Source organism: Typopeltis vanoorti, chromosome 24 (assembly GCF_054136105.1).
Source record: "Typopeltis vanoorti isolate ZY-2024b chromosome 24, IOZ_Tvanoo_1.0, whole genome shotgun sequence".
Lineage (NCBI taxonomy): Eukaryota > Metazoa > Arthropoda > Arachnida > Uropygi > Thelyphonidae > Typopeltis > Typopeltis vanoorti.
The window spans coordinates 8376019-8403725 of record NC_143572.1 but is presented as its reverse complement, the minus strand read 5'-3'; the positions used below and the strand labels follow the sequence as shown (position 1 = coordinate 8403725).

Genomic DNA, 27707 nt, shown 5'->3' with positions numbered 1-27707 from the left:
CTAATTCCTTTTACAGCATTCTTTTCTTCACTTCTGAGCTTCTTCAACAACTTTCAGAATATCTTGCCACCTACTTGATATTTATTTTCTTGCCAAAGTCTTCCCGTGGCTTTTGTTTCCAGTTTTACACAGTGTTTAGCTTTCTTGCATTTGTCTCTGTATTCTCTAAGAGCACAAACTGACTTATTTGCAAGAACTTTTGATATGCTTTCTTCTTTTCCTTCACTGCCTTCCTGTGTCCTTCTGATTTTTCTATCTTTACAGACAACTTCACCACATTCCTCTCTGGTTGAATCAATGTTTTCTTCAGGGCTTGCCAGTGAATCTCCAACGTTTTGTTTCTGTTCTTCTCAAACTGTTTCATTTTTTTCTTGAAAAATATTTTTGTGTATTTTTAGTATACAGTTCACATTTTGAGCTGCTCAGCTTTTATTCACTTTAAAACTTTCTTACGTGTTCTTATTTTCAGTATGAAATTCAACTTTATGGTGATCACTTCCAATTTCAAATCCTCTGTATACATTCTAGTGTCTTACACCTGGGAGAAAACATCCTTGTCAATGAGACTTTTCTTATTCCTTGCCTCTTCTCCATGTGAATTTATGCACATTTTTATGTTGGAATATTGTGTTAGTAATAACCAGTCCAGGTCCTGGGCAGAAATCCAACAGGTATTTGCCATTATTATTAGCTCTACTCTTTTCTCCAATTTTGTATTTGTGTAATATTTTTGTATGTCTGACAATCATTTCCTACTCTGCTATTTAGATTCTCAACAAGTATCAACTTTTCCGTTTTCATTGTGTCAGTTGCTTTCTCTAAAGCTTCAAAAAATTCCTCCACTTCTACCTTAGTAGAACCTTCTGTGGGACCAGAGACACAAGTCTCTCATTGTCCATTTCCCATTCTGATATTGGCCCACATCGCTCTACTTGATACTGCCTGCCTTTGAAGGTTAGCCTTGTATTTGGTGTTTGAATACTATGGCTACTCCTTCTTTTCCTTGCCTGAATATAACATTTTTTATTTATTGCTCAGAAAGATCTCACCAGTTTTTGTTTTTTTCATTTCAGTCACCCCTCTTATGTCGATGTGGTACTTATCCAATTCTCAGCTAGTTATATTTCTTTACCATTCAGGCTTCTTATTTTGATAGTACCGATCTTGAACTCTGGTGATGTTGAGTTGGGGTAAGTTTTAGGATTTGTTCCAGTAGCAGTAGCTGACTTTTGTCTGCTCATCCTGGTTCCCTGCAAAAACACCGGGGACCTTGTTTAACTGGGTGATGCCCCAGGCTGCATGAAATTTTGTCATGTTGTACCATCATTTTATATTGTGGTTTAAACCAGGAGTCAGCAACCTGCAGCCCATAAAAGGTTGACCATACTTACATGGCATGTGGCCAGGAATATTTTATTATCAAGAAAAGACATTATCTACTACTCAACTGTTGGATGGTTAAGTATAGGTGCTGTGCTAAAAAGATTTTTTAATTTACGTGAAGAAATAGATATTTTCATGACAAAACATGAAAATACTGTCTCACAACTATCAGATAAAAAATGGATTATATCTCTTGCATTTATGGTAGACATTACAACTACCATAATGAACTTAATTTGATCCTGCAGGGCTAAGGTAAATTACTAGTAGAACTGTTTTCTGACATAAAACCTTTTTGAAGGCAAACTATGTCGGAAGAAAATCTACATCATTATATATGTATGTTGCAAATCTGCATCTACAGTTGGATGGCAAACACAAAAGGAAACTTTTGTTGGTATTATTGAAGATATACAAATGGAATTTTCAATAAGATTTGTGGATTTTCATAAAAATAGCATCGAAATGCAATTATTTTTGCACCCCTTTTAATGTCGACAGTGACGTACCAAACCGACTATAGACGAAAGTTTTGGAATTACAACACAATGAAACATTAAAGAACGCATTTTCGTTAGAAAATATCCAAAAATATTATTGATGGTTACAAAAAAATGTGTAGGTTTAATCATTTTCGCAATGAAGTGGATAGTCGCATTTGGAAGCACATACATATGCGAACAAGCATTTTCTGCTGTAAGTTTTAGAAAAAAATACATTTTCTTCTCTACTGACTGATGAACATTTGCAGGCTTCGATTCGAATTTTCGCCTTAGGTTATCAAGTGGATCTAGATAATTTGGCTAAGGGAAAAACAAAAGTCACATTAAGCAGAGAGAGACACATATTGTGATGCATAAACTGTATTACTTTGTTTTGACGTGATAATAATTTTTCATTTTCATTGTTTCATATCTCGTACTTTAAATATTTCTGTGTGTTTTAAGATGGATATAATAAAAATTTATAACTTAAGTATTTTTTTCACTCACTATTTTCTATTAAACGCTTGCGGCTCGATTATTAAAATTAAAACTTGAATGTGGCCCGCGAGTCTGAAAAGGTTGCTGACCCCTGGTTTAAACCAATAAGAATACAATTTGGTCGGCTAAATCCCAAATTACCAGACCATCCTCTTTCGTTTAATATCCACTTAGATACCTAACAGGGTGCACCACGAGAAGGTGAAGATTGGACATTAGGTCAGAAGCCATAGTCAGTTCTTTACATTTCTTAAAAGGCTACATGGAGGTCTCCTCCCAGACATCTTTGATCCTTAAGCACCCCAGAAGTGAAATGTAAACAATAAAAAATGAATTCAAACATCAGAATTTTTTTAGAAAAACAACTGGATATACCGTGTAGGACCATAAAACAAATAAAGACTGTTCAATCCCTGAATATAAAAACCAGTTAACCATCATAAATAGCTATAAACAAAAATGGTTAGATTTAAATTGAATGGACAAAGTAGACTGCCAAAAATACTATACAGATATAAAATAAATGGAAAAAGAATTGGAAGACCAAGAAAACAATGGGCAACTCTGACTAAAATCCATGATAGGAAGAGAGAACGAGAAAAAAATTAATAGTGATCATGCCCCAAAACTTGGATATTGGCACGCACCCTGATCGATTCAGGTTCAGATGATTTTGTAGTGTTTCACAAAAAAAAAAAAAAATATATATATATAATTTAAATTTGCTAGAATAAAGAAATTTTGTCTGGTTCCAAAGAATTTTGTACTTAGTGTCAATAGCACGAGAAGCAATGTTATATAGTCTTGATGTTCTTCAATTCTAATCAAGGCAGAATGGAATGGCCAGTCTGTCCAAAATAGCAATGCTGATGTGAGCAGGGTACTTATATTAGAATTTTGGAATCCCACAAGTTTGGCCTTGCTTCTCATATGATTGATACTAGGCACAGAGTTCTTTAGAACCAGACAAAACTTCTTCATTCCAGCAAGTTCAAATTTGATAGTCTTCTCTTTTTCGTATGAAATCGTCCAGACATCAACTGATTAGACTGCATGTCAGCATCCAAGTTTGGGGAAGTGATCAATATTAATTCTTTTACACAACTTTCTACAATTGTTCCTTGAACTCTAATATGCAATATCATATATGTCAGCTGTGATTGAGAATCGTGTATATTAACACAAGTTAATATACACGATTCATGTTTTGAATATAATTAACAGTGTCTCCTTAATGATGTCCATGTAATGTTGAATGAAATATATTGGAGTTTTTGCATAAAATTCTGTATAATTTTTGTTACGCATGTAAGCTGTAAAAGTTATTTAAAAAAATAGTAGTTTACAAGACAGTGTTCAAACCAATTTTAAGTTATGGATCTGAGATGTAGGTTAGAAATAAAGCACTTAATCATATATTAGAGACCAGATATGAGAGTTCTCAGAAAGATTATATTAAATTGTAGTCAAAATCATATTAAAAATGAAAATATTAGGAAGAAACTTGACATTGTTACCATTGAAGAAAGTGTGAACAGGGCTAAACTAAAATGGTGTGGTCACTTAAACAAAATGGAAAATAAAAGATTAGAAAAACAGGTGTAGTGCGAAGATAACATGAAAAAGACCCAGAGGAGGTCTAACATCTAGGTTGAGTGATTCAGTCAGAAGTGTGTTAGATACAGCAATATTGGAGTACCAACAAGTAATAGACTAATTTGGAAAAAAAGTGTGTTGATAGATTAATAATAATGTAAATCATGTACTATCATAGTAGCCTCTTGGATGGTACATATCAGGAAATCGATAAATTCCCTTATATAAGATGTTCATTACCTTGTGAAATGCAAGCAAATTACCACAACAAGATTTACCCTTCACAAATCCATGCTGATCATCCTATGTCCATCAACACTGAATTTTGTTTCAAACCAGCTTCTATACCTTGACCACTATTGCAGATATACAAACCATGCTTGCAGAATGGTGCTATTTGGCATTCTTTCTACTCTTTAGTTACCTTTCCATTTCAATACTTTCATTAAATAACTGTCACTAACACTTTTGCATATTCTTTAAAAATCAAAAGATGATAAGGTGGAGTTATGTCATGGTATACAAGTATTTAGAAAATAAAACAGAATTTAAAAAAGATTTGGATTGGAATATAAAATAATATATATATATATATACATATGTAAAAAAACAGAATAAATGGAATAACAAAGGGCAAAAAGATGACAGAAATACACAACTGAGGATATAATAGTAGGGTATGGGCTTAGGAACAAAAGAGAAACTAATGTTAAAATATGCTCTAATACAAAATCCAAATATCTTGTATCTCACCTGAATATACAAGTTAGGTCATTAAAAAATGTAGAAATCTGAGAATACAAACATATCAACAAATTGAAAGGAGCATATGCTGAAAGAGAAGACAATGCCTGACATCAAAAGATTATTAAAACTTGCTATCTCTGCAAGAAGAAGATCCAGAATTCGTTAGAGGTAAGAAGGCCACTTAGATGAAGAGAAATAACAGTGCAAGTATAAGCTAAATTATAAACAAAAAAAATCCCCTGTGAAGAATTTAATTACTTTATTAATCCCATAGTAATTGGACTATTTTTTTTTTTTTTGAATATCTTGAAAAACCACCCATTCTCACTGTAGTTTTACTCAGAGAAAGAACAGGAATGTTACAGTGGATGGATAGTTTAAACATGATAGTGCTTCATGATATAAACATCACTGAATTCGATTGTTGCAGAAATAATTCATATTGTAACTAAAAAGTGACTAATGGTCTATAAAAGTGCCTTCCAGGGGCCAGATAAAAACCATGTTAATTCAGAGAAGTCAAGCTAATGGTCTTAGAATGACACTGTCCTCGATCTTTGGCAAACTGATGCATACAGAGAAACAATTACAATTTAAACAGTATGGCAAAGTAACAATAATCTGGTCAACTTATTATACTGGCCTGACCTAGGGAAAAACCACCAAACCTACATATTGTTTTACATAGCTACAGAACAAATTCGTATAAGCTGTAAATGTTACATCAGTAACCTAATCAGTTATATTTAAAATAAGGATTATGGTTTGTTATTAATTTTGACCTGGTAAAATAGAAGATTAAGTGGGCCAAATATGTACCATCCATATTCTTGAAATTAGAGTGTTTGCTTAGAATTCCATAGGTTTCTTTAAATGTGTGATATAAGAAACAGGTGCGTTTCCAGTCATTGGGAGAAACAATCAGAAAGGACAGATTTACCACAGTAATTAAATTTAAAGTGTTGTTTATGTCTTTTTTCCAGATAGGAATTGAGCATTCACTTTCATTATAAGGCAAGTTACAGGTGAATTGAATATATGCTCAAGGGTGGGCAAGAGGATCCTTGGAAAAGTTGATTAAGTTCCTTAATTTTGAAGGAGTTTCAAATGTGGCATTTAGGAATATTCTGTTATCCTTTAATTCAGAGGGTCAGCAAACTACAGCCTGTGGCCTATTATTGTACCATAAGCTAAGGATAAGTTTTTTAATGAATTTTGACAGAATCATGAAATTGCTGTTTTAGCATCCATGTAAGCAAGTTTTAAAGTGAATAAAAGTTGAGCAGCTCACAGATGTGAACTGTAGACTAAAATATGCAAAGATTATTGAAGAAAAAATGACAGAGTTTGAGTACAGGAACAAAACCTTGGAGATACAAGGCAAAAATTGAAGAAAACCCTGATTGATTCAGCCAGAGAGGCATGTGGCAAGGTTGACTGCAAGGATAGAAAAATCAGAACTCCACGGTGGAGACAGGAAGTAAATGAAGAAAGCATATCAAAAGTTCCTGGCCAATAAGTCAGCTTGTGCTCTTAGAGAATACAGAGACAAATGTAAGAAAGCTAAACACTGTGCAAAACTAGCTAAAAAAAAGTCATGGGAGGACTTTGGCAAGAACATAAAAAATAAATATTAAGAAGGTGGCAAAATATTTTGGAGGTTGTTGAAGCTCAGAAATGGAGGAAAGAATGCTATAAAAGAAATTAGAGATGATAAAGGTGACATTAAAACAGGAGAAAGATATATTCTTGAAGTATGGAGTAATTACTTATAAAAATTGTTAAATTAAACAAGCAGTGATAGCACAGTGGTAAAAAACACTCAACAGGCATACAGTCATGAATATATATCCATACTTGAAGTAGAAAAAGCCATCAAAGGCAGCAGGAGTAGATGATATTCTACCAGAAATGTTTAAGTATGGAGGTATAAACGTCTTACAGGGGCTGCACTGCATTGTTCAGAAGGGAAAATTCCCAATGATTGGAGTAGAGCTCTCATAGTAATGTGAGAATTATAAAGGTATTTCTTTACTGAGTGTTCCTGGTAAGATTTATGCTAGTATACCTGAGAAAAGCTTGGTGAAGAACAAGCTGGATTCAGGCCAAATAGAGGCTGTCAGGATCAGATCTTCACTTTACGACAAATAGTTGAGAAATCATGGGAACATAACAAAGATCTGTATTTGAGTTTTGTTGATCTGGAAAAGGCATATGACAAAGTGCCAAGAGAGAAGCTATTCAATATGCTATAGTTATATGGTGTCAATGGGGCATTATATCAAGCAAGTCTTTCTTTGCGTTGTAAGTCAGCAGTTAGAATTGAAGTACAGGAAGATGGATTAATGTTAAATCTAGTGTGAGACAAGGATGTACATTATCCCCTCTGTTATTCATTATCTATGTGGATCATATTATGAAGGAAAGTGGTATTAAACCTGATATCAAAATTGGAGATGTCAATGTCAGCTCTTTGCTTTATGCAGCCAATGTTATACTTCTAAATAAATCTGCTACAAGTATGTAAGATTCCCTGACTAAATTGAATAACTGTTGTAATGATATGGTATGAAGGTCAGCAATAAAAAAGACAATGAAAATAGGCAGAAACATTGAAAATATCAACTGCATTGTGAATGGAGAACCTATGGAACAAGTAAAACATTTCAGCTACTTGGGCACGATTTTTAGTGAAGATGGCAACTTAAATATATCGAAATAAACAACAATCAAAAAGCTGGTATGGTAGGAACTCAACTGAATAAATTCATATGGAACAAGAGAGAAATTAGTCGGAACACTAAATTAGCTGTATACAAGACAGTGTTCAAACCAGTTTTAACTTATGGATCTGAGAGCTGGGTCAGAAGTAAAACACTTGACCAAAGACTAGAGACCGCAGATATGAGAGTCCTGAGAAAGATTAGAGGCATGAAGAGATGGCATCAATGGCAATATCATATTAAAAACTAGGATAGTAGGGAAGAACGTGACATTGTTAGCATCCAGGAATGCGTTAGCAGAGCTAATAATCTCGGGTGGTATGGTCATTTAAACAGAATGGGTGAGGAAAGATTAGCAAAACAAGTGTTCTCCACCAGGTTGGCAGGAAAACGACCCAGAGGAAGACCAAGATATAGGTGGACTGATATGGTAAAAGTGCCTTAGACGATAGAAATATAAAATTTGATAATGTTGGAGTCTTGACAAGTAACAGACTAATTTGGAGGAAAATTGTAGATAGAAAGTAATGTTGTAAATTTTTCATGTAGTACTATCATATCCTGTACACCCTTGTACATGGCAGGAATTTGATGATGATGCATCCATAGGGTATTGTTAATGTAATTACATCAATCAATGCAATCACCTCCTCGTTTGATGGAAATCTCTTTACTGCCAGCCATTTTTTCATGCTCGGAAACAGATAGTAGTCCGAGAGAGCCAAACCTGGGGGGGGGGGGGGGGTGAATGGACTTTGTAGCATAAATTGAACAATTTTGCAACAGTTCACACATTGACGCTTTTGATCCAGTGTGAGCAAACACAGCACCAATCTTGCGGATAGTTTTCTCATATGTAAATATTCACATTTGAGATGCCCACAGCCTTCGCAATTTCACGCACCTTCACTCTTCTATCATCCATCACCATATCATGGATTTATTCAATAATTTCTGGAGTAGTGACCTCAACAGGGTGTCGAGCATCACTTGTGCTCATATGGTCACTAAACCACTTATAAACCATTCTAACCGGAGGTGCAGACTCAACATAATGTTTATCAATCTTAGCTTTGGTTTCCTGAGCCATTTTGCCTTTCAAAAAGTAATGTTTAATCACTACACAAAATTCTTTCTCATCTCCATTTTTCATAAATCACGGTACTTGATTGATTCAAATGAATGCCAAACAGAGTAATAGATCTATCTGACTGAAACTTAGTGTGTGATCCTCCAACAGTTGCTAGCAACTAAAAATAACCTCAATACGTACTGGTAGTGCCATCTCTTAGATTTTGCACAGACTTATCAAACAGCCCTTGTACAATAAAACTATAGCCATTCCACACATTAAAGGGATATGAGATGAAATAAACAGAATATTTCAACAAATACAATCTTCGTGTCATCTTTAACACTGAGTCCTGGGACTTGTAGTCTTATTAATGTATATTTACATCGATAGGAACTGAAAAGTGTTAAATTTCCTGCAAATTGAAAGAACTTGTTCAACTCCTCCAAGGATCCCTGACCCACCTTGTATTGTACCATACTCAATGCACCTGTAATTTGACTTATGTAGATGAAACTGGATGCACGATTTCTAACAAGAAAAAAAAAAGGAACATAAACGGCATATTAAATTTAATAACTGGTAAATCTGGCCTTTCTGTTCATACCCTGCATACTTTCACACGGAGCTGACTGAAAGATACCTGTTCTTTACATTTCACCAAAACTTGGTATGAGTGCAAATTTAAAGAAACCTATCAAATTCTAATCAACCATCCTAATCTCAAGAATATGGATGACATTTTTTTTGACCCATATAACTTGTTCTAACAGGTATTAAGGATCAAGACCATAATCATAGTTTATTAATAACAAACCTCACAGCCCTTATTTTAAATTCTGATTAAGCTACCACTAATGCTGTGTCATTAAAGGTAACCTTGGGCTAAGGTTAAAAAAAAAAAAAAAAAAAAAAAAACTTTGGTGTAGAGTTATTTTTCACCAGAGACAGGACAGTGGACTGTCCTATCTCTAAAGTATCACTAATTTAGTTAACCAAATTAGTGATACTTTGGCATACTGTTTTGAACTATAATGCAACTTGTTTCTCTCTGTGTGTACTCCAGATACCTTAATATGATATCCAAAACATTACTCCTAATATAGAAGTAGTCTCCATATTTTTCCATAATAACTTAATTATGTTGGAAGTTAATTTTGCACTTGTTGGTCAATTATTAGAAATTTCCTTTGATTTCATTTTTAAATCTTAAAACATGTAATCAGATTTTATAAGTCTTTCTCAACTCATTGGAATTGTATAGACACCATATCTGATGACATAAATTTAACAAAGGCAGAATTATGTATGCTGCATAGCCTAGTTAGAATCCAAATTTGACTAGAAATGCTCAAATTTTGAGAATAAAAATTTTATACTGAGTAATTCAGAAAGTTGAATTCTAGATTTTGAGTTAAGCTCTCACTGTACTTTCTTATTTGACCAACCATGACACGTGGTTAACATGTATTGCATTAGGTTTGTAGGTGGGCCAGCAGTTTTTATATATATATACACACAAACACATATATACGAGGATGGTCTGAAAAGTTGTTGACCATAGATGGCAACACTATCAGTACTTTTTTTTTCTAAGTTGGTACATCTGTCATAAGCATCCATGTGAAATTGCAAGTCATTCTACCAAGTAGCATTATACAACTGTCTGAAGCAAAAGTGTTGTCTGTATCCCTTGAAATGGATAAAATTGAGTATCATGTGTAGTTATAAAATTCTTTGTAAAAGAAGGTTTAACGGCAAAAGAAATTCATAAAAGTTTATGGGCACTCTTCTCCTTTGTTTTCGACAATTAAGAAATGGGCTGCCAAGTTTAAACGTGGTCTTGAAGATGATCCATGTGAAGGACATCCAAAAAGTGTAACAACAAAAGAAATCATTGATAAAATGTACAATATGCTATTGGATGACCAGCGAGTCAAAGTGCATTAAATTGCTGAGACTATAGGCATTTCAAAAGAACATGTAGGATATATTTTGCATAAATTGCAAACGAAAATGTTTTGCACAAGATGGGTGCCATGTTTGCTTACAGTAAATTAAAAACTCACATATATCTGAACAGTGCTTGGAGCATTTTAACAAGAATAAAATTTTTGCATCGATTTATTACTATGGATGCGACTTGAATAAACCATTAAACACCAGAATCGAAACAGTGGACAGAAGCCAGTTGTCCAGCACCAAAGAAGACAAAGTCAGTTCCAGCAGCGAAAGGTCTTGGCATCAGTGTTTTGGGATGCTAAGGGCATTTTGTTTATTATCTTGAAAAGGGTAAAAAAATAACCAGAGAATATTATTCTGATCTTTTAACTAGACTAGATGAAAAAATTTGTGAGAAAAGACCCAGTTTGCAGAAGAGAAAAAAAAATCATCTTTCATCAGAACAATGTACCTGCCCACAAAGGTGTTTTGGTAATGGGAAAATTAAGGGATCTGCACTATGAATTGTTGGAATATCCACCTTATTCCCCAGATTTGGCTCCCTCTGACTTCTATCTATTCCTGAAACAAACTCTTCCTCACTGGTCAGTGTTTTTCTTCAAATCAAGAGGCGATTGCAGCTGTAGAGGGATATTGGGCAGATCTTACTGAGAACCACTACATGGACAGGATGGTGCTGGAGTATTGCTGGAATACATGTATTAGTCTTAAGGGAGATTATGTTGAAAACTAAAAATAATTTTGAAATTATAAATTCGTTTTTTTTTATTGTTAGGCCAAGAACTTTCCAGACTACGTTCGTATAATCCAAAGATGCAACTTCCAGGCCTTCTAATAAGTGTAACAGTAGTTTCACACCTAAAGCCATTCACAAACATCCATGTCCACAGCAGAATTTGAACCTGTTGGTTAGAAGCAGATATGTTAATCACTCAACCAACCGTGCCTCTCTATAAAAAGGGAACCAAAAGTGATCATGGGAATTACAGAGGCATTTTCATACTGAGTAAGATTTATTCAAGTATACTTGAGCAAACTGGATTCAAGCTCACGGTGCTAACAGGAGTTTAAGAGAAACAGCTGAGAAATTCTTGAACTATAACAAGGATCTATAGATCTAGAAATGAAATATGTATATAAGGTGTTAAGGAAAAATTTATTTACCATGGACAGGAAGATGATTTAGTAATCAAGGTTATGTTCTTTACTTTATGCATATGATTTGTACTCCTAACCAAATCCATTACTATTATTATTACTGGCAACTCCAAGGAGTTGATAGACTCATCGAGGGAGGCCCTAACATCATGTCAAGAACAACTATTCGACATTCAAACAGTATCTATCATACCTCGCCTTGAACTCATTCACAGTTCAAGGTGAGGTATGATAGATACCTCGCAACAGAGTCTGGCAGCTTATTCCACTCATTCACCACTCTCCAAGTACACCCTTGCCCAGCTTCCATGGATGGCCCCTAGTCTTCTCACCACCAGTCCTATTCTAAAAATATCTTCTGAATTAATCTTATAGAAACCCTTCAGTAATTTGTTCTCACAGTGGGTAAGTTCTCACTATAAGTTCTTGGAGATTTCGAAAAGCTGTTGTAACAAATTTGATACAATAGTCAATAAAAATTATGCAAATAGGTGCAAACAAATAACAATTGCAATTTCATAAATCTACAAAACAGGTAAAATGTTTTAGTTAAGATTAAAATTAAATATGGCATAAGAGATGACAATATAGTAGTCAGTTGAGTAGATTGAAATTAGGACTGAGGTTATGAGGGTAGTGTATTTAAGTCAGTTAACTGTGTTTAGTAGCTCTTTTGCAAATGAAAGGAGTCAGTGTAATAAATTTATATGGAATAAGTGAGAAATATTTCAAAACATCACAACCCATATACAAGACAGCATTCAACTTAATTTTAATGTATAAATCTAAGAGTTATGTTACAAATCAAGCACTTCTAGAAAATTTTTTTCACTTGGTTCAAAATTAATTAAACTTGCCAAGACCCTATATTCATGTTTAATCCTTTATCCAGATGTACACAAAAACAAAGTTTGCATGTGATGTATCTTCAAGGCTACTTAGATATAGAAACCACTGGATTCACATCACTACTCAGAATGGTTTCAACCTTTGAGGTCTCATCAATGGGAGCAAAATTCAGAGTTTGAATTAATCCAGAAGTCATATTTCTCATATACAAGTAGTAAATTGCTGTATCACCTTGTTATTAAATTACTCTGGATTAGATACAGTTGTAAAATGTTTTTCCACTTAGTAAGAAATTATATTCTTGTTAAATACTTTATCAAAGTGTAAGCAAAAAGTCTGTGTGTGTGTGAGGTATCTTCACAACTAGGCTACTTGTATATAGGGCAGTATTTCCCAACATTTTTTGGATCATGCCCCCACCTCAACACCTAAAAGATTTTGATGTCCCTTCCCTCGCCAACAACGATGAGTGTTTTGAGTATATCAGTGATGAGGTGACGAATGCAACATCATTTTCTAATTGCCCCACGTTGAGAAACACTGATATAGAGGCTGATGACTTCACAACTTCTGTATGCAATAGAAAAAACCATAGGTTAGTATTTTCTATAAAACATAGCCTATAAAACCATACGTTATGTGCTTTAATCCAAGATTAAAGCACATAACCACAACAAACTTCATTGTTTCACACCTTTCTACAACTATCTCTAATCCAGAGTATTTTAACAACAAGGTGATTCACCTTTTTACTACTTTTTTACTGATGACTTCACATCTGGCACAAATTTACAACTTCTGTATGCAATAGGGAAAATCCATAGGTATCTGTCTTGGATTAAAATCTTTTTACTACTTGTATATGAGAGATATGACTTCTGCATTGGAGTGCTTAAGGGTCAAAGCTATATAACTGAGACGAGACCTCCACATAGCCTTCAAAGGAATGTGGATAACCGACCAGGGCTTCTAACCTAATATCCAATCCTCACCTTCTCGTAGTGCACCCTATTAGGTATCTACCTGGATACTGAACGGATGAGGATGGGCTGATAATTTGGGATTTAGCTGACCAAAATTTCAAATGATGGTACAACATGACAGAATTTCATGCCGGCTGGGGCATTGCCCGGTTAAACAAGGCTCCTGTTGTTTTTGCCAGGGCAAACAGCAAAAAGTCAGCTACTGGAAACAAATCCTAAAACTTACCCTAACTCAACATTACCAGAGTTCAAGATCGGTACTTTCAACATAAGCCTGAATGGCAAAGAAATGGAGCTAGCTGAGGAATTAGATAAGTACCAGATCGACATAATAGGGGTGACTGAAACAAAAAAGCCAAAAGCTGGTGAGACCTTTCTGAGCAATAAATACAAAATGTTATACTCAGGCAATTACAATCAAGGAAAAGAAGGAGTAGCCATAGTATTTAACATTAAATAGGAGGCTAACCTTCTTGACTGGCAGGCAGTCTCAAGTAGACTGACGTGGAAAAATATGAGAATGGGAAACTGGACAATGAGACTAATTTGTTCCCACAGAAGGTTCTACTGGGGGAATTTTTTGAGGCCCCTTAGAGAAAGCAACTGATACAATGAAAAAGGAAAAGTTGGTACTTGTTGGGGATCTAAATAGCAGAGTAGGAAATGATTTTAGACATACAAAAATGTTTTGGGAAAATTTGGGGAAAAGAGCAAAGCTAATAATAATGGTAAATACCTGTTGAATTTCTGCTCAGGACTATTACTAACACAATGTTCCAACATAAAAATGTGCACAAATTCACATGGAGAGAAGAGGCAAGGAATAAAAAAAAGTCTCATTGGCTATGTTATTGTTGATACTGGTGCAGGACACCAGAGTGTACAGTGGATTTCAAATTGGAAGTGATCACCATTTAGTCTTGAGCAGGATAAAATTGAATTTCATATTGAAAAGAAGAACATGTAAGAAAGTTTTAAACAGAACAAAAGTTAAGCACTCTCAGATGTGGACTGAAATACACAAATATTATTCATGTAAAAATGAAATAGTTTGAGAGTAGGACCCAAACCTTGGAGATTCAGCCAGAGAGGCATGTGATGAGGTTGTGTGGAAGGATAGAAAAATCAGAACTCCATGGTGGACACAGGGAAGGAAAAGAAAGTATCAAAAGTTCCTGGCAAATAAATCAGCTTGTGCTCTTAGAGAATACAAACAAATGTAAGAAAGCTAAACACTGTGTAAAACAAAAGTCATGGGAGGACTTTGGCAAGAATATAGAAAATAAATATCAAGTAGGTGGCAAGATATTCAAGGTTGTTGAAGAAGCTCAGAAATGGAGGAAAGAGTGCTGTAAAAGGAATTAGAGATGATAAAGGTGACATGAAAGCAGGAGAAAAAGATATCCTTGAAGTATGGAGTAATTACTTTCAAAAACTGCTAAATGAATCAAGCAGTGATGAAAGCACAGTGGTAAAAAACACTGACCAGACATGCAGTCAGGAATACATATCCATACTTGATGTAGAAAAAGCCGTGGAAAGGCAGCAGGAGTAGATGATATTCGACCAGAAATGCTCAACTGTGGAGGTATAAAAGTTGTACAGTGGCTGCACTGCATAGTTCAGAAGGCCTGGACAGAGGGACGAATTCCAGATGTTTGGAGTAGAGCTCTCATACCCATATATAAAAAGGGAAATAAAACTGAATGTGAATATTACAGAGGCATTTCATTACTGAGTGTTCTTGGTAAGATATAAGATATATGCAAGCATACTTGAGAAATGGTTGAGAAGGATTGTGGAAGAGAAGCTTGGTGAAGAACAAGCTGGATTCAGGCCAAATAGAGGCTGTCAGGATCAGTTTTCACTTTATGACAGATAGTTGAGAAATCATGGGAATATAACAATCTGTATTTATTTAAGTTTCGTAGATCTGGAAAAAACATATGACAAGGTGCCAAGAGAGAAGCTATTCAATACGCTACGGTTATATGGTGTCGATGGGCATTATATCAAGCAATACTCAGTCTTTATTTGAGTTGTAAGTCAGCAGTTAAAATTGAAGGAAGTACAGGAAGTTTAATGTTAACTCTGGTGTGAGACAAAGATGTACATTATCCCCTCCCTTATTCATTATCTATATGGATCACATTATGAAGGAAAGTGGTATTAAACCTGATATCAAAATTGGAGGTGTTAATCTCAGGCTTTATGTGGATGATGTTATACTTCTAAATAAATCCGCTATAAGTCTGCAAGATTCCCTGACTAAATTGAATAACTGTTGTAATAGATATGGTATGAAGGTCAGCATTAAAAAGACAAAGACAGAAACATTGAAAATATCAACTGCATTGTGAATGGAGAACTTATAGAACAAATAAAACATTTCATCTATTTAGGCATGATTTTTAGTGAAGATGGTAAGTTAAATATGGAAATAGACAACAGAATCAACAAAGCTGGTATGACAGTGTTAAATTTTGATTAATTGAAACTCTTAAGAATTTCATGTATCATCATTTAAGAAGCAAAATCCTGAAAAGAATATACTTGCATCCAAGTATGTGTTATATGTATCTGGACAAATATAGAATACATTACAAGGAACAGAAATTGTGAATAATTAAATGAAAGGATTCTTACTAGATTGTCTAATGTCAGTGATACTTTGTAAATAGATAATACAATGAATTGCTGTATGACTTACATGTAAGATAATGTGAACAAAAGGTCAAAGTACAAGGGCACGTCTCCACAGAATAAAAGGTTGCCCCAGGTGGTATCAGTTGCACGTGGAATGGTAAGCAGTCAAAACGAAATTAAATGCTACGAAGCGAGACCCACGTGGAGAGAATTCTATGCGACGGGTGAACAGCGAAGGCTACGGAGAGTGCCAGTAGGGAGATGGTATAAAAGGGTTAGGAACCCCCCAAGTTCTTGTAGGTTTTTTTGGGTTTTTGCAGTAGTGAGCACCTCTCTTCCTGAACATCTAGACGAAGGGTCAGTGGGGAGCTCTGCTCGGACTCCCGTAGGTAACAGTCAGAAATGCTACGTATCAGTTGAAAAGGTTACGTGTCCTGAACCTTATGATGGAAGAAAATATATCTATACTGAAGACAGGCAATCCATGGGAAAGGCTCAGTGTCTTGGTAAGGAACCTCACGGAATCAGAATAGCCAGACGCCAATGAAGTCCCTGGAATAGGCTTGATATGCTAGAAACGTGTGGACCTACCAATGACCGGAGTAATCCATGCCAAGACACCGACCGAAAGGAAATCTTATGAGGAACAAGTATAAGACCATGTGTACGGTAAAGTTGCAAGTTCGTTGTCTAGTATTATGTATAAAGATAAAAAATTAACTGTAAACTGAGAATCAAGGACTTTGATTAAGATAAGATAGGACTGTAGCACGTTGATATTAGTTAGAAGAAAGTGAGATGCCTTTTGAATGTGTCGAGTTAATATTTTTGTTTTAATTGAAGATTAAGGTAATCTAATTTGAGTATTGAGTTAACTCCAGAAAATTCATGTTAATATTGTTTTCTAAGATTACTAGGTTCTTAATCTTATAAAGGAAATGTTTCTTTGATAACCTTATTTACTGGGGATGCATGACAATTAGTTTAACATTGAATTGATCCTGATTGAATGTTCTTTGTATTGTATGATAATGTGTTTAATAAACTTTTTGCTATCTTTAAATCCAATTGATTGAGTTTAGAAGCCAATGCACCACTTACAAAAAGTACGAATCTAAGTGGAAGGAAATAGGTTGTAGTTTAGGTCACGATTGCAAACCAATGATCATTAGTGTACATCTGAAAATTCACTTGTTGATTAAGAATTCCTTTTCTTAATCTAATGGTTCTAGGTGGCACAGCATTAAAATATAAATTTTCCTAGAGCTTTAAGAGAGGCAAGATTTCAGAACCTTTGACACCTCGGATTTGGCTCGACCCTGAGGCAATTCCTTTGCGTTTCAGTAGTAACACGTGACACTCTAGGAAAGACTTATTGTAGAATACGTATATTGATGAGAAATTAAGAAAGTAAGACAACAGTAGGAAGTCAACTGAATAAATTTATATGGAATAAGAGAGAGATTAGCTAAAACACTAAATTAGCCGTGTTTAAGACAGTGTTTAAACCAATTTTAGCTTATGGATCTGAGAGCTGGGTTAGAAGTAAAACACTTGACCAAAGACTACACACCGCAGATATGAGAGTTCTGAGAAAGATTAGGGGCAAGTACAGATGGCATCAATGGCAATATCATATTAAAAATGAGAATATTAGGAAAGAACTTGATATTGTCAGCATCCAGGAATGTATTAGCAGAGCTAATCTCAAGTGGTAATAGTCTCTTAAACAGAATGGGTGAGGAAAGATTAGCAAAACAAGTGTTCTCTGCCAAATTTTCAGGAAAAAGACCCAGAGGAAGACGAAGATATAGGTGGATTGATGCTGTAAAAAGTGCCTTAGAAAACAGAAATATAAGACCTGATAATATTGGAGTCTTGACATTTAACAGACTGATTTGGAGGAAAATTATAGATAGGAAGTTAGTACTACATGAAACATTTATATCATTACCATCATATCCTGTATACCCCATGAGGGTATATATCAGGAATTTGATGACTTCTTCATTAATTCAACCTTGGCATCTCCATCTCTCTCTCTCTCTGGATCTCACTGACAAGACCTCAATAAAGGTTGAAACCAGTCTGGGTAACGACCTTTCCCATAATGCACAGCAACATAGATTTCTGGAAGCAAGTGTGCTTTGCATTATGTGCTTAGGCAATTGAAATAAAGTCATCAGTTTCTATATACATGTAGCCTGGCTTGAAGATACTTCACACAGAAATTTACTTGGATCCAGGATTAAATAAAACACCTCACTGGAATCACAAGCAAAGATTTCCAAGGAAAAAGAGATTGTGGCAGAACCATATAGAAAATGAAGATACCAACAAAGAAATTGACATTATTAACATTTAGGAATGTTTAATCCCACACTAGATTATGGTGATGTTTTCAGTTAAACAGAATGGGAAAGCTAACGTTTCAGGCAGTCGATGGGAAAAAAAAAAAAAAAATTCCAAGGGAAACCTTAGACTGTTGTGACTACTGGAGACCTGAAAAACCACAGATCGATGTTGAATAACACTGACCAGGAATCTGGTAATAAAACTTAATTGCACTGGACTGTGCTATATACTCTTTCATGGTATACATATGAACTAATCTGGGAATTCTGGAATAGACATCAAACGTGGTTTTCTTCAAGCCACTTCAGATCTCCCATGAAAAAAGGTGACAGTCTCACATGTGTGTCACAGTGGGATTGACAGAAAAGCTACTAACTAGGCCAGTCAGATTAGTAATGTGCATCTGCTCTCTTACAAAAAATAACTAAACATTCACACATGAACCAGATTTTTAATAAGTAAATATTTAGTTATGTCTCCACAGGTTTCACTATATAACATAGTGCTATCTTACAAGTGACACTAAGGACTTAAATTCACTTAAAAGTAAATGAATTTTGTCATATATTAGCCTGTGTATGGAAGCACTTTTTTTTTTTCTGGTTTTGAAATTTAATTAATGATACAGCAATAATAAAGCCCAAAATAAAATACAATTCAAAAATTTTTTTTAAAAATTTATTATTACTGTAACATTTTTTATCAACAATTAAATTTAGATGAAAACATTCAGTAAGTTCATAAGGAAACTGAAAAATTTATATATGCATGAATGTTTAATTCATTTTTTTTTCTTTTTCAAAATCAAACATGTTTGACATGGAATTAATTTCAATAATTATACTGTTCAACTCAGAAAATTTGGAAATGATTTCAGGAAAATGAAATGAACTACAGGAAATGCAGTATAAATTAGTTAGTCATCCTGAGATCAATTAAATATTTACGATAAACAACAAAATACATTTCCTTCTACAGAAAACATTTATTACTTAATCTGTAACAGGTACTTCCCATTAAATAGTTTCACACATAATGGGGGAAAAAAAAAAGTGAAACTTTCATTTAAAAACATGGTTCAATTAAGTTTACAGCATATGTGCATATACACACATATATATGGAATCGCAATTTTCAAACCATAAAAGGAAAACAACCTACATTTTAAGTTAAATATAAAATTCATATAGAAAATAATCCAATTTACCCAAGATTTTAACATAGAAAATACAAACAGAAATGATGTCAAAGGATCTTTTCATGATATTAAATTATATGAAAGTTCATTATGCACAAATTTACAACTTCTGTACTTTTCTCCATTTAAATATGCAATAGGGGAAACCATAGGCTAGTACTTGTCATGGATTAAATCATAACCACAACAAACTCCATCTTTTGCACCCGAAAGTCTATAGTGACCCCATTTTTTTTATCTGCACTCTAGCAGTCCTAGTTATGTTATTTTTTGTAGGGCCTGCAAACTGTCTGACTATAGGAACACCTCTAAGTCCTACATATCAACTAATGATACTTCACCCATAATCCATACAGTTTCCATGAGCTACAACCAAAGGTAAATCTGCTTGCTCACTCCAACTGGGATTGACTGATGCCAAGAGGATGGTGATGTCATCTGGCTTCCCACCTAAACAAAATCAGAAAAATGAAGGGGCATAAACATTAAGCTACACTAACTTCTCAAACATGAAACTACTTTATCTTACAATCTATTTAAGACTGTCACATCAGGCACGGGATAAATTGTATTACATCGTACTTGCCCCATAGGGTAGATGTAACAAACAGCATTTCATGCCTTCATGTTTGTGTATCAGGCATGCACATGAAATATGTATGATTTCCAGTGAAACCAAAGCAAATATTCTGTTATTTTCGTGATAAACAAGTAACTGATAATTTGGAGAAATTCTATAATTGGATGGTATATTTAAATTACTAAATGCATAGAATATTTCAACTTACATTAATGAGACATCAATTATTTTCATATGACTGGTACATTGGTAGATTCATAATAGTAATTTTAGGAGAAATGACAACATAAATTATATAATAAAGTAATTTAATTCTAGAATTTTGCCAAAGTATCAAATTAGCATCATCAGGAAACAATATATAAGCAAAGACACAGCCATACAGTCACTACATGAGTAAGAGACTAATGTGAAGGAACATGGCAAGCTGTAAAGTCCATTCTTAATTTGGATGCATAGAACTGTCTTAAGTCCGGAAGAACTTGGCCAGCCTGGTTGGCTGAGTGGTTAAAGTACCTACTCTTCAAAAACAAGCTGCAGCTTCAAATCCCACCATAGGCATGGTTGGTTGTGACTGTCTTTACGTGGGAGATGAATTTCATCGACCATCATCCTGCTTATCGCAGGCCTAAAGTGGCTTGAAAAGGTTCCATGTGTGGTCTCTAGAGCAGGGTTTCCAGACTATGTAAAAATAAATTAAGAAGTAAAAAAATATATAAAATAGAAAAAAAAAAAATCCTTAGCCAATACTAAATGCACTATAGAGCAACGCAAAAGAATAAAAAGTAACACAAAGCCTGTTTTACGTACATGGCAGGTTCTGGTCATTTTGTTTTCAAACATCATTGGATGTGGAGCAGAGATAACTGTGAGCTTGTTGTGTGATTTAATGAAACGACATATTAAGAAGAGTTAGGCCTGGATCTCAGAACATTTAGTTGGTTTGAAGAGTCATGGGGAGTAATTCATTTAATTGTTATGAGGCAATTAAATAAACTAATGATGCTAACACTTACAAAAAAATCACTGATGATCTGACTCCCAACATTATAAAAGAAATTTAAAAATGTATATCAACTCAAAGAAGATGGCAAAATAGATAAATACACTGCTTAAAAAAAAAAAAAAAATTGACCTCTGTACAAACCTTTCCCTTCACTATTTTCTTTCCCATATAGAAAAATACAAAATTGTTGTATTTAATGTGTCTTTTTTTTTTTTTTTTTTTTTTTTTTTAAACGTATAGGGATCGTATGTCCAGTTTCACCTGGTCTCACCCTATACGTAAAAAAAACCCACAAAAGACACATTAAATATAACAATTATGGTGAAGCAGGCCTCTCAGATCATGCGCTCAACACCCTACATCAAATTGATTGGAAAAGTACCTGCTCTTTACATCAGACAAAAACCTGGTATGAAAGAAAATTTAAAGAAGCCTGTGAAATTCTGATTAACCAACCTAATCTCAACAATAATGGTGGCATAAAAATTCCAAGAATTTGGATGGCACATATTCAGCCTACTTAGTATCTAGCATACTTTAGGAAACTATTCCATACCAATTGGTTGAAATTTATATGTATAATCAGTTGTTTTTTTTTTTAATATATATATAAACATGTTCAGCCCAATTTAGTTTTGTAACCTAATAGATAATAATAGGCTTCTAGCTTTGATGTAGTAAAAGTTGGTCAGTAACTTGAGCAAACCATGTCAATTGTAGTGCAGCTTGTTTCTCTGTATATATTGTGCATGCTCCAGATGATGACCTTGATATGAAGGACAAAACATCGAGTGTTGATTTTGGTTTATATTAAACTAAAGTTTTACTCTAACACAGTAGTTGTCTCCATAATTTTTCAAAATGTATTCTGATCACCGTGTAAGCATGAAAAAAAAGTTTTATGTTCCTAGTTTAGTTAATTTTTCTGTTATTGGTTTATGTGATGCCAGCAAGGTTTCATTACGACTTAAATGAAAAGACTACATACTTACCTTAATGAATACATTAAATATATTTATATACAAAATGTATTAGTACAGTAAACCCTCAATTTAACTGACAAAATTTCCGGTCTGTATGTCACGTGAAAATTAACACCCTGTTAATTTTAAAATGCTTTTAACCAAGATTTGCTTATAATTAAATTAACAGGTTATTTTTTGTTATTAATTTCCCGTTATTTTTAACAAATTTTGGTGAAAAGTGGTTATTAAAGGGGTGCAGACTAGATTCTTGCTTGGAGAGTGGTGAATGAGTGGAATGAATTGTCAGGTCATATGTTGGAAAAACACTGTAGTAATTTAGCCGAAATAAATGAGTCACCACTCATAAAACGTTCGGCGAATGATTAGGACGTGATCACACCAATCACACTGTAATTGGTTCTTTTGTCACGTGGCATGACCTTCTGCGTCAGTTTTATTACACACATTTTTGTAATTTTAGGGAGTTAATTATAAAAAAAAAAACAGCAGAATTCAAATAAAAAAAACTTGATAATTTTTTCAAAGCAGGATTACCTAAACCAAGCACCTCAACATCAAACATTAACTTATCTAAAAGTGTGAAAATTGTGTCAAACATTAACTTATCTAAAAGTGTGAAAATTGTGTGTAAAACAATTTTTTTGTTATTACAGTGCTAATATTGATAAAATTGCAGTATAATGTTACAAATATTTTTATTTTAAAAAAATTTGCGATTTAACGGACACTCCTTAGCCCCTATTAGTCTGTTAAATCGAGGGTTTACTGTATATTAATATGTTAATTAACATATTATAAAAGCTTATTAGAACAGAGTATTATACATCTAACATAACCCTATACAATGCACATTACTGCAGGAGCTAGCTGATTACTTGACATTGTTTTCCATAGACAAATTCATAGGTCCAGATTTTATATATCCAGCATATAAGATGGGGGTGCTTAAGGGTCAAAGCTGTATAACTGAGAGGAGACCTCCACATAGCCTTTAAAGGAATGCGGAGAACCGACCAGGGCTTCTGACCTAATGTCCAATCCTCACCTTCTCGTGGTGCACCCTGTTGGGTATCTACTTTGATACTGAACGAACGAGGATGGGCAGGCAATTTGGGATTTAGCCGACCAAATTGTATTCTTATTGGTTAAACCAAAATAAAAAATGATGGTACAACATGACAAAATTTCATGCCGGCTGGGGCGTCGCCCGGTTAAACAAGGCCCCCGTTGTTTTCGCCAGGGAACCAGGGTGAACAGCGAAAAGTCAGCTACTGGAACAAATCTGAAAACAAACCCCAACTCAACATCACCAGAGTTAAAGATCGGTACTATCAACGTAAGAAGCCTGAATGGCAAAGAAATGGAGCTAGCTGAGGAATTACATAAGTACCAGATCGACATAATAGGGGTGACTGAAACAAAAAAGACCAAAACTGGTGAGATCTTTCTGAGCAATCAATACAAAATGTTATATTCAGGCAATAACAATCAAGGAAAAGAAGGAGTAGCCATAGTATTCAATGGATGGTATATTTCAATGTCAAGTTCTTTCCTAATATCCTCATTTTTAATATGATATTGCCATTGATGCCATCTGTTCACGCCTCTAATCTTTCTCAGGACTCTCATATCTGCGGTCTCTAGTCTTTGGTCAAGTGTTTTACTTCTGACCCAGCTCTCAGATCCATAAGTTAAAATTGGTTTGAACACAGTCTTGTATACAGCTAATTTAGTGTTCCGACTAATTTCTTTCTTATTCCATATGAATTTATTCAATTGACTTCCCACGATACCAGCTTTGCTGATTCTGTTGTCTATTTCTATATTTAGAAATAGACAACAGAGGCTAATCTTCTTGAATGGCAGTCAGTCTCAAGTAGAGTAATGTGGGCAAATATGAGAATGGGGAACTGGACAATGAGACTTATTTGTGCCTATGGTCCCACAGAAGGTTCTACTAAGGTAGAAGTGGAGGAATTTTTTGAGGCTTTAGAAAAAGCAACTGACACAATGAAAAAGGAAAAGTTGGTCCTTGTTGGGGATCTAAATAGTAGAGTAGGAAATGATTGTGAGACATACAAAAATATTTTCGGAAAATTTGGAGAAAAGAGCAAAGCTAATAATAATGGCAAATATCTGTTGGATTTCTGCTCAGGACATGGACTGGTTATTACTAACACCATGTTCCAACATAAAAACGTGCACAAATTCACATGGAGAGAAGAGGCTAGGAATAAGAAAAGTCTCATTGACTATGTTATTGTTGATAGTGATGTTTTCTCCCCTGGTGCAGGACACCAGAGTGTACAGAGGATTTGAAATTGGAAGTGATCACTATTTAGTCTTGAGCAGGATAAAATTGAATTTCATATTGAAAAGAATAACATGTAAGAAAGTTTTAAAGCGAATAAAAGTTGAGCAGCTCTCAGATGTAAACTGTAGACTAAAATACAGAAATATTATTGAAAAGAAAATGAAAGAGTTTGAGAACAGGAATCAAACCTTGGAGATTCAGTGGCAAACTCTGAAGGAAACATTGATTGATTCTGCCAGAGAGGCATGTGGTGAGGTTGTGTGCAAAGATAAAAAAATCAGAACTCCCTGGTGGACACAGGAAGTTAAAGAGGCAGTGAAGGAAAAGAAGAAAGCATATCAAAAGTTCCTGGCAAATAAGTCAGCTTTCACTCTTACAGAATACAGAGACAAATGTAAGAAAGCTAAACAGTGTGTAAAACTAGCTAAACAAAAGTCATGGGAGGACTTTGGCAAGAATATAGAAAATAAATATCAAGAAGGTGGCAAAATATTCTGGAGGTTGTTGAAGAAGCTTAGGAATGGAGGAAAGAGTGCTGTAAAAGGAATTAGAGATGATAAAGGTGAAATGAAAACAGGAGAAAAAGATATCCTTGAAGTATGGAGTAATTACTTTGAAAAACTGCTAAATGAAACAAGCAGAGATGACAGCACAGTGATAAAAAACACTGACCAGGCATGCAGTCAGGAATACATATCCATACTTGAAGTAGAAAAAGCCATCAAAGGCTTGAAATGTGGAAAGGCAGCAGGAGTAGATGATATTCGACCAGAAATGCTGAAGTATGGTGGTATAAGAGTCTTACAGTGGCTGCACTGCATAGTTCAGAAAGCCTGGACAGAGGGACGAATTCCCGATGATTGGAGTAGAGCTCTCATAGTACCCATATATAAAAAGGGAAATAAAACTGAATGTGAGAATTACAGAGGTATTTCCCTACTGAGTGTTCCTGGCAAGATCTATGCAAGTATACTTGAGAAACGGTTGAGAAGAATTGTGGAAGAAAAGCTTGGTGAAGAACAAGCTGGATTCAGGCCAAATAGAGGCTGTCAGGATCAGATCTTCACTTTACGACAAATAGTCGAGAAAGCATGGGAATATAACAAAGATCTGTATTTAAGTTTTGTCGATTTGGAAAAGGCATATGACAAGGTGCCAAGAGAGAAGCTATTCAATACGCTGCAGTTATATGGTGTCAATTGGGCGTTATATCAAGCAATACTTAGTCTTTGAGTTGTGAGTCAGCAGTTAGAATTGAAAGAAGTACAGGAAGATGGTTTAATGTTAAATCTGGTGTGAGACAAGGATGTACATTATCCCCTCTGTTATTCATTATCTATATGGATCACAGTATGAAGGAATGTGGTATTAAACCTGATATCAAAATTGGAGATGTTAATGTCAGCTCTTTGCTTTATGCGGATGATGTTATACTTCTAAATAAATCCGCTACAAGTCTGCAAGATTCTCTGACTAAATTGAATAGCTGTTGTAATAGATATGGTATGAAGGTCAGCAATAAAAAGACAAAGACAATGAAAATAGGCAGAATCATTGAAAATGTCAACTGTGTTGTGAATGGAGAACCTGTGGAACAAGTAAAACATTTCAGCTACTTAGGCACAATTCTTACTGAAGATGGTAAACTAAATATAGAAATAGACAACAGAATCAGCAAAGCTGGTATCGTGGGAAGTCAATTGAATAAATTCATATGGAATAAGAAAGAAATTAGTCGGAACACTAAATTAGCTGTATACAAGACTGTGTTCAAACCAATTTTAACTTATGGATCTGAGAGCTGGGTCAGAAGTAAAACACTTGACCAAAGACTAGAGACCGCAGATATGAGAGTCCTGAGAAAGATTAGAGGCGTGAACAGATGGCATCAATGGCAATATCATATTAAAAATGAGGATATTAGGAAAGAACTTGACATTGTCAGCATCCAGCAATGCGTTAGCAGAGCTAATCTCAGATGGTATGGTCACTTAAATAGAATGGGAGAGGAAAGATTGGCAAAACAAGTGTTCTCTGCCAGATTGGCAGGAAAACGACCCAGAGGAAGACCAAGATATAGGTGGATTGATATGGTACAAAGTGCCTTAGACGATAGAAATATAAGATCTGATAATGTTGGAGTCTTGACAAGTAACAGACTGATTTGGAGGAAAATTGTAGATAGGAAGTTAGTAATGATGTAATTTTTTCATGTAGTACTGTCATATCCTGTCCACCCCTTGAGGGTACATGGCAGGAATTTGATGATGATGATGATGATGCATATAAGATGACCCCATGTTTCAGCAATTTTTTTTAACTTCAAATATTATCTTTTTATGACAACATATATTATTATTACCAGAGACCTGCAAGAAGTCAGGGGCTCATCAATAAATCATACATACCAACAGCTCATACCTTTTCTTGAATTCACTAACACTAATGGCACTCACCACCTCCCAAGTATCCGAAATAAAGGAGTGGAGTTTTTGTCACTGGTCAGCTTAATTGGCCAAAAATTATTAGCATCGGAGAGAACTGGTTGTCAGAGAACGATAGTTACAGAGATATAATGTAACGGATATTGTCTTTTCAGAGAAGATATAGGAAATGGGACAGGAGGAAGGGTATTATTAATGATAGCTGAAAATTTTCAACCAACAAAAACAGAAGATTGTAGAGAAATGGTTAATTTGAGGCTGTCTGGTATGCAATAGAGGCTAATGGGACAAAATATATTGTTTATTGCTGCTATCGACCTGGGGGGGGGGGGGGGGAATCGTCCAGAAGAAGATGTGGATGACATCCATCGACAGATTACAAAGCGAGTGTAGGCCAAGCAATTCATGGTAGACTTCAACTATGGCGATATAGACTGAAAGAAGAAAAGGTTGCATAGCAACATGAAAATGGAATTTATACAGTTACTAAGAGGTAATTACCTGAAACAACATAGCATGTGATGGAAGGGACCAGAGGTTTGAGTGTGTTAGATCTGGTAATTGCATCAGAAGATATCTATACCTGCACTAGCAACTCTCTCTCTGATCAGGGAAAGTGGCCATACAGTCTTGTCCTTGGAGGTGTCTCAACATGTGGAATTTTCATTCAAGAAGGGGTTTATGTGTAACTACATATCTGGCGATTACGACAACTTAGGAGG

General features: G+C 34.8%; 1 protein-coding gene across 1 annotated transcript in view; it reads right to left on the bottom strand.

Moving 5' to 3' along the window:
* Positions 1 to 27707, bottom strand: part of LOC150092912 (protein phosphatase PTC7 homolog) — a 152295-nt gene that overhangs the window by 5025 nt on the left and 119563 nt on the right. The window contains exon 6 of the mRNA XM_090413348.1: positions 19997 to 20105. Coding sequence (XP_090269474.1) covers positions 19997 to 20105 — 109 coding nt within the window. The remainder of the gene's footprint in view (positions 1 to 19996; positions 20106 to 27707) is intronic.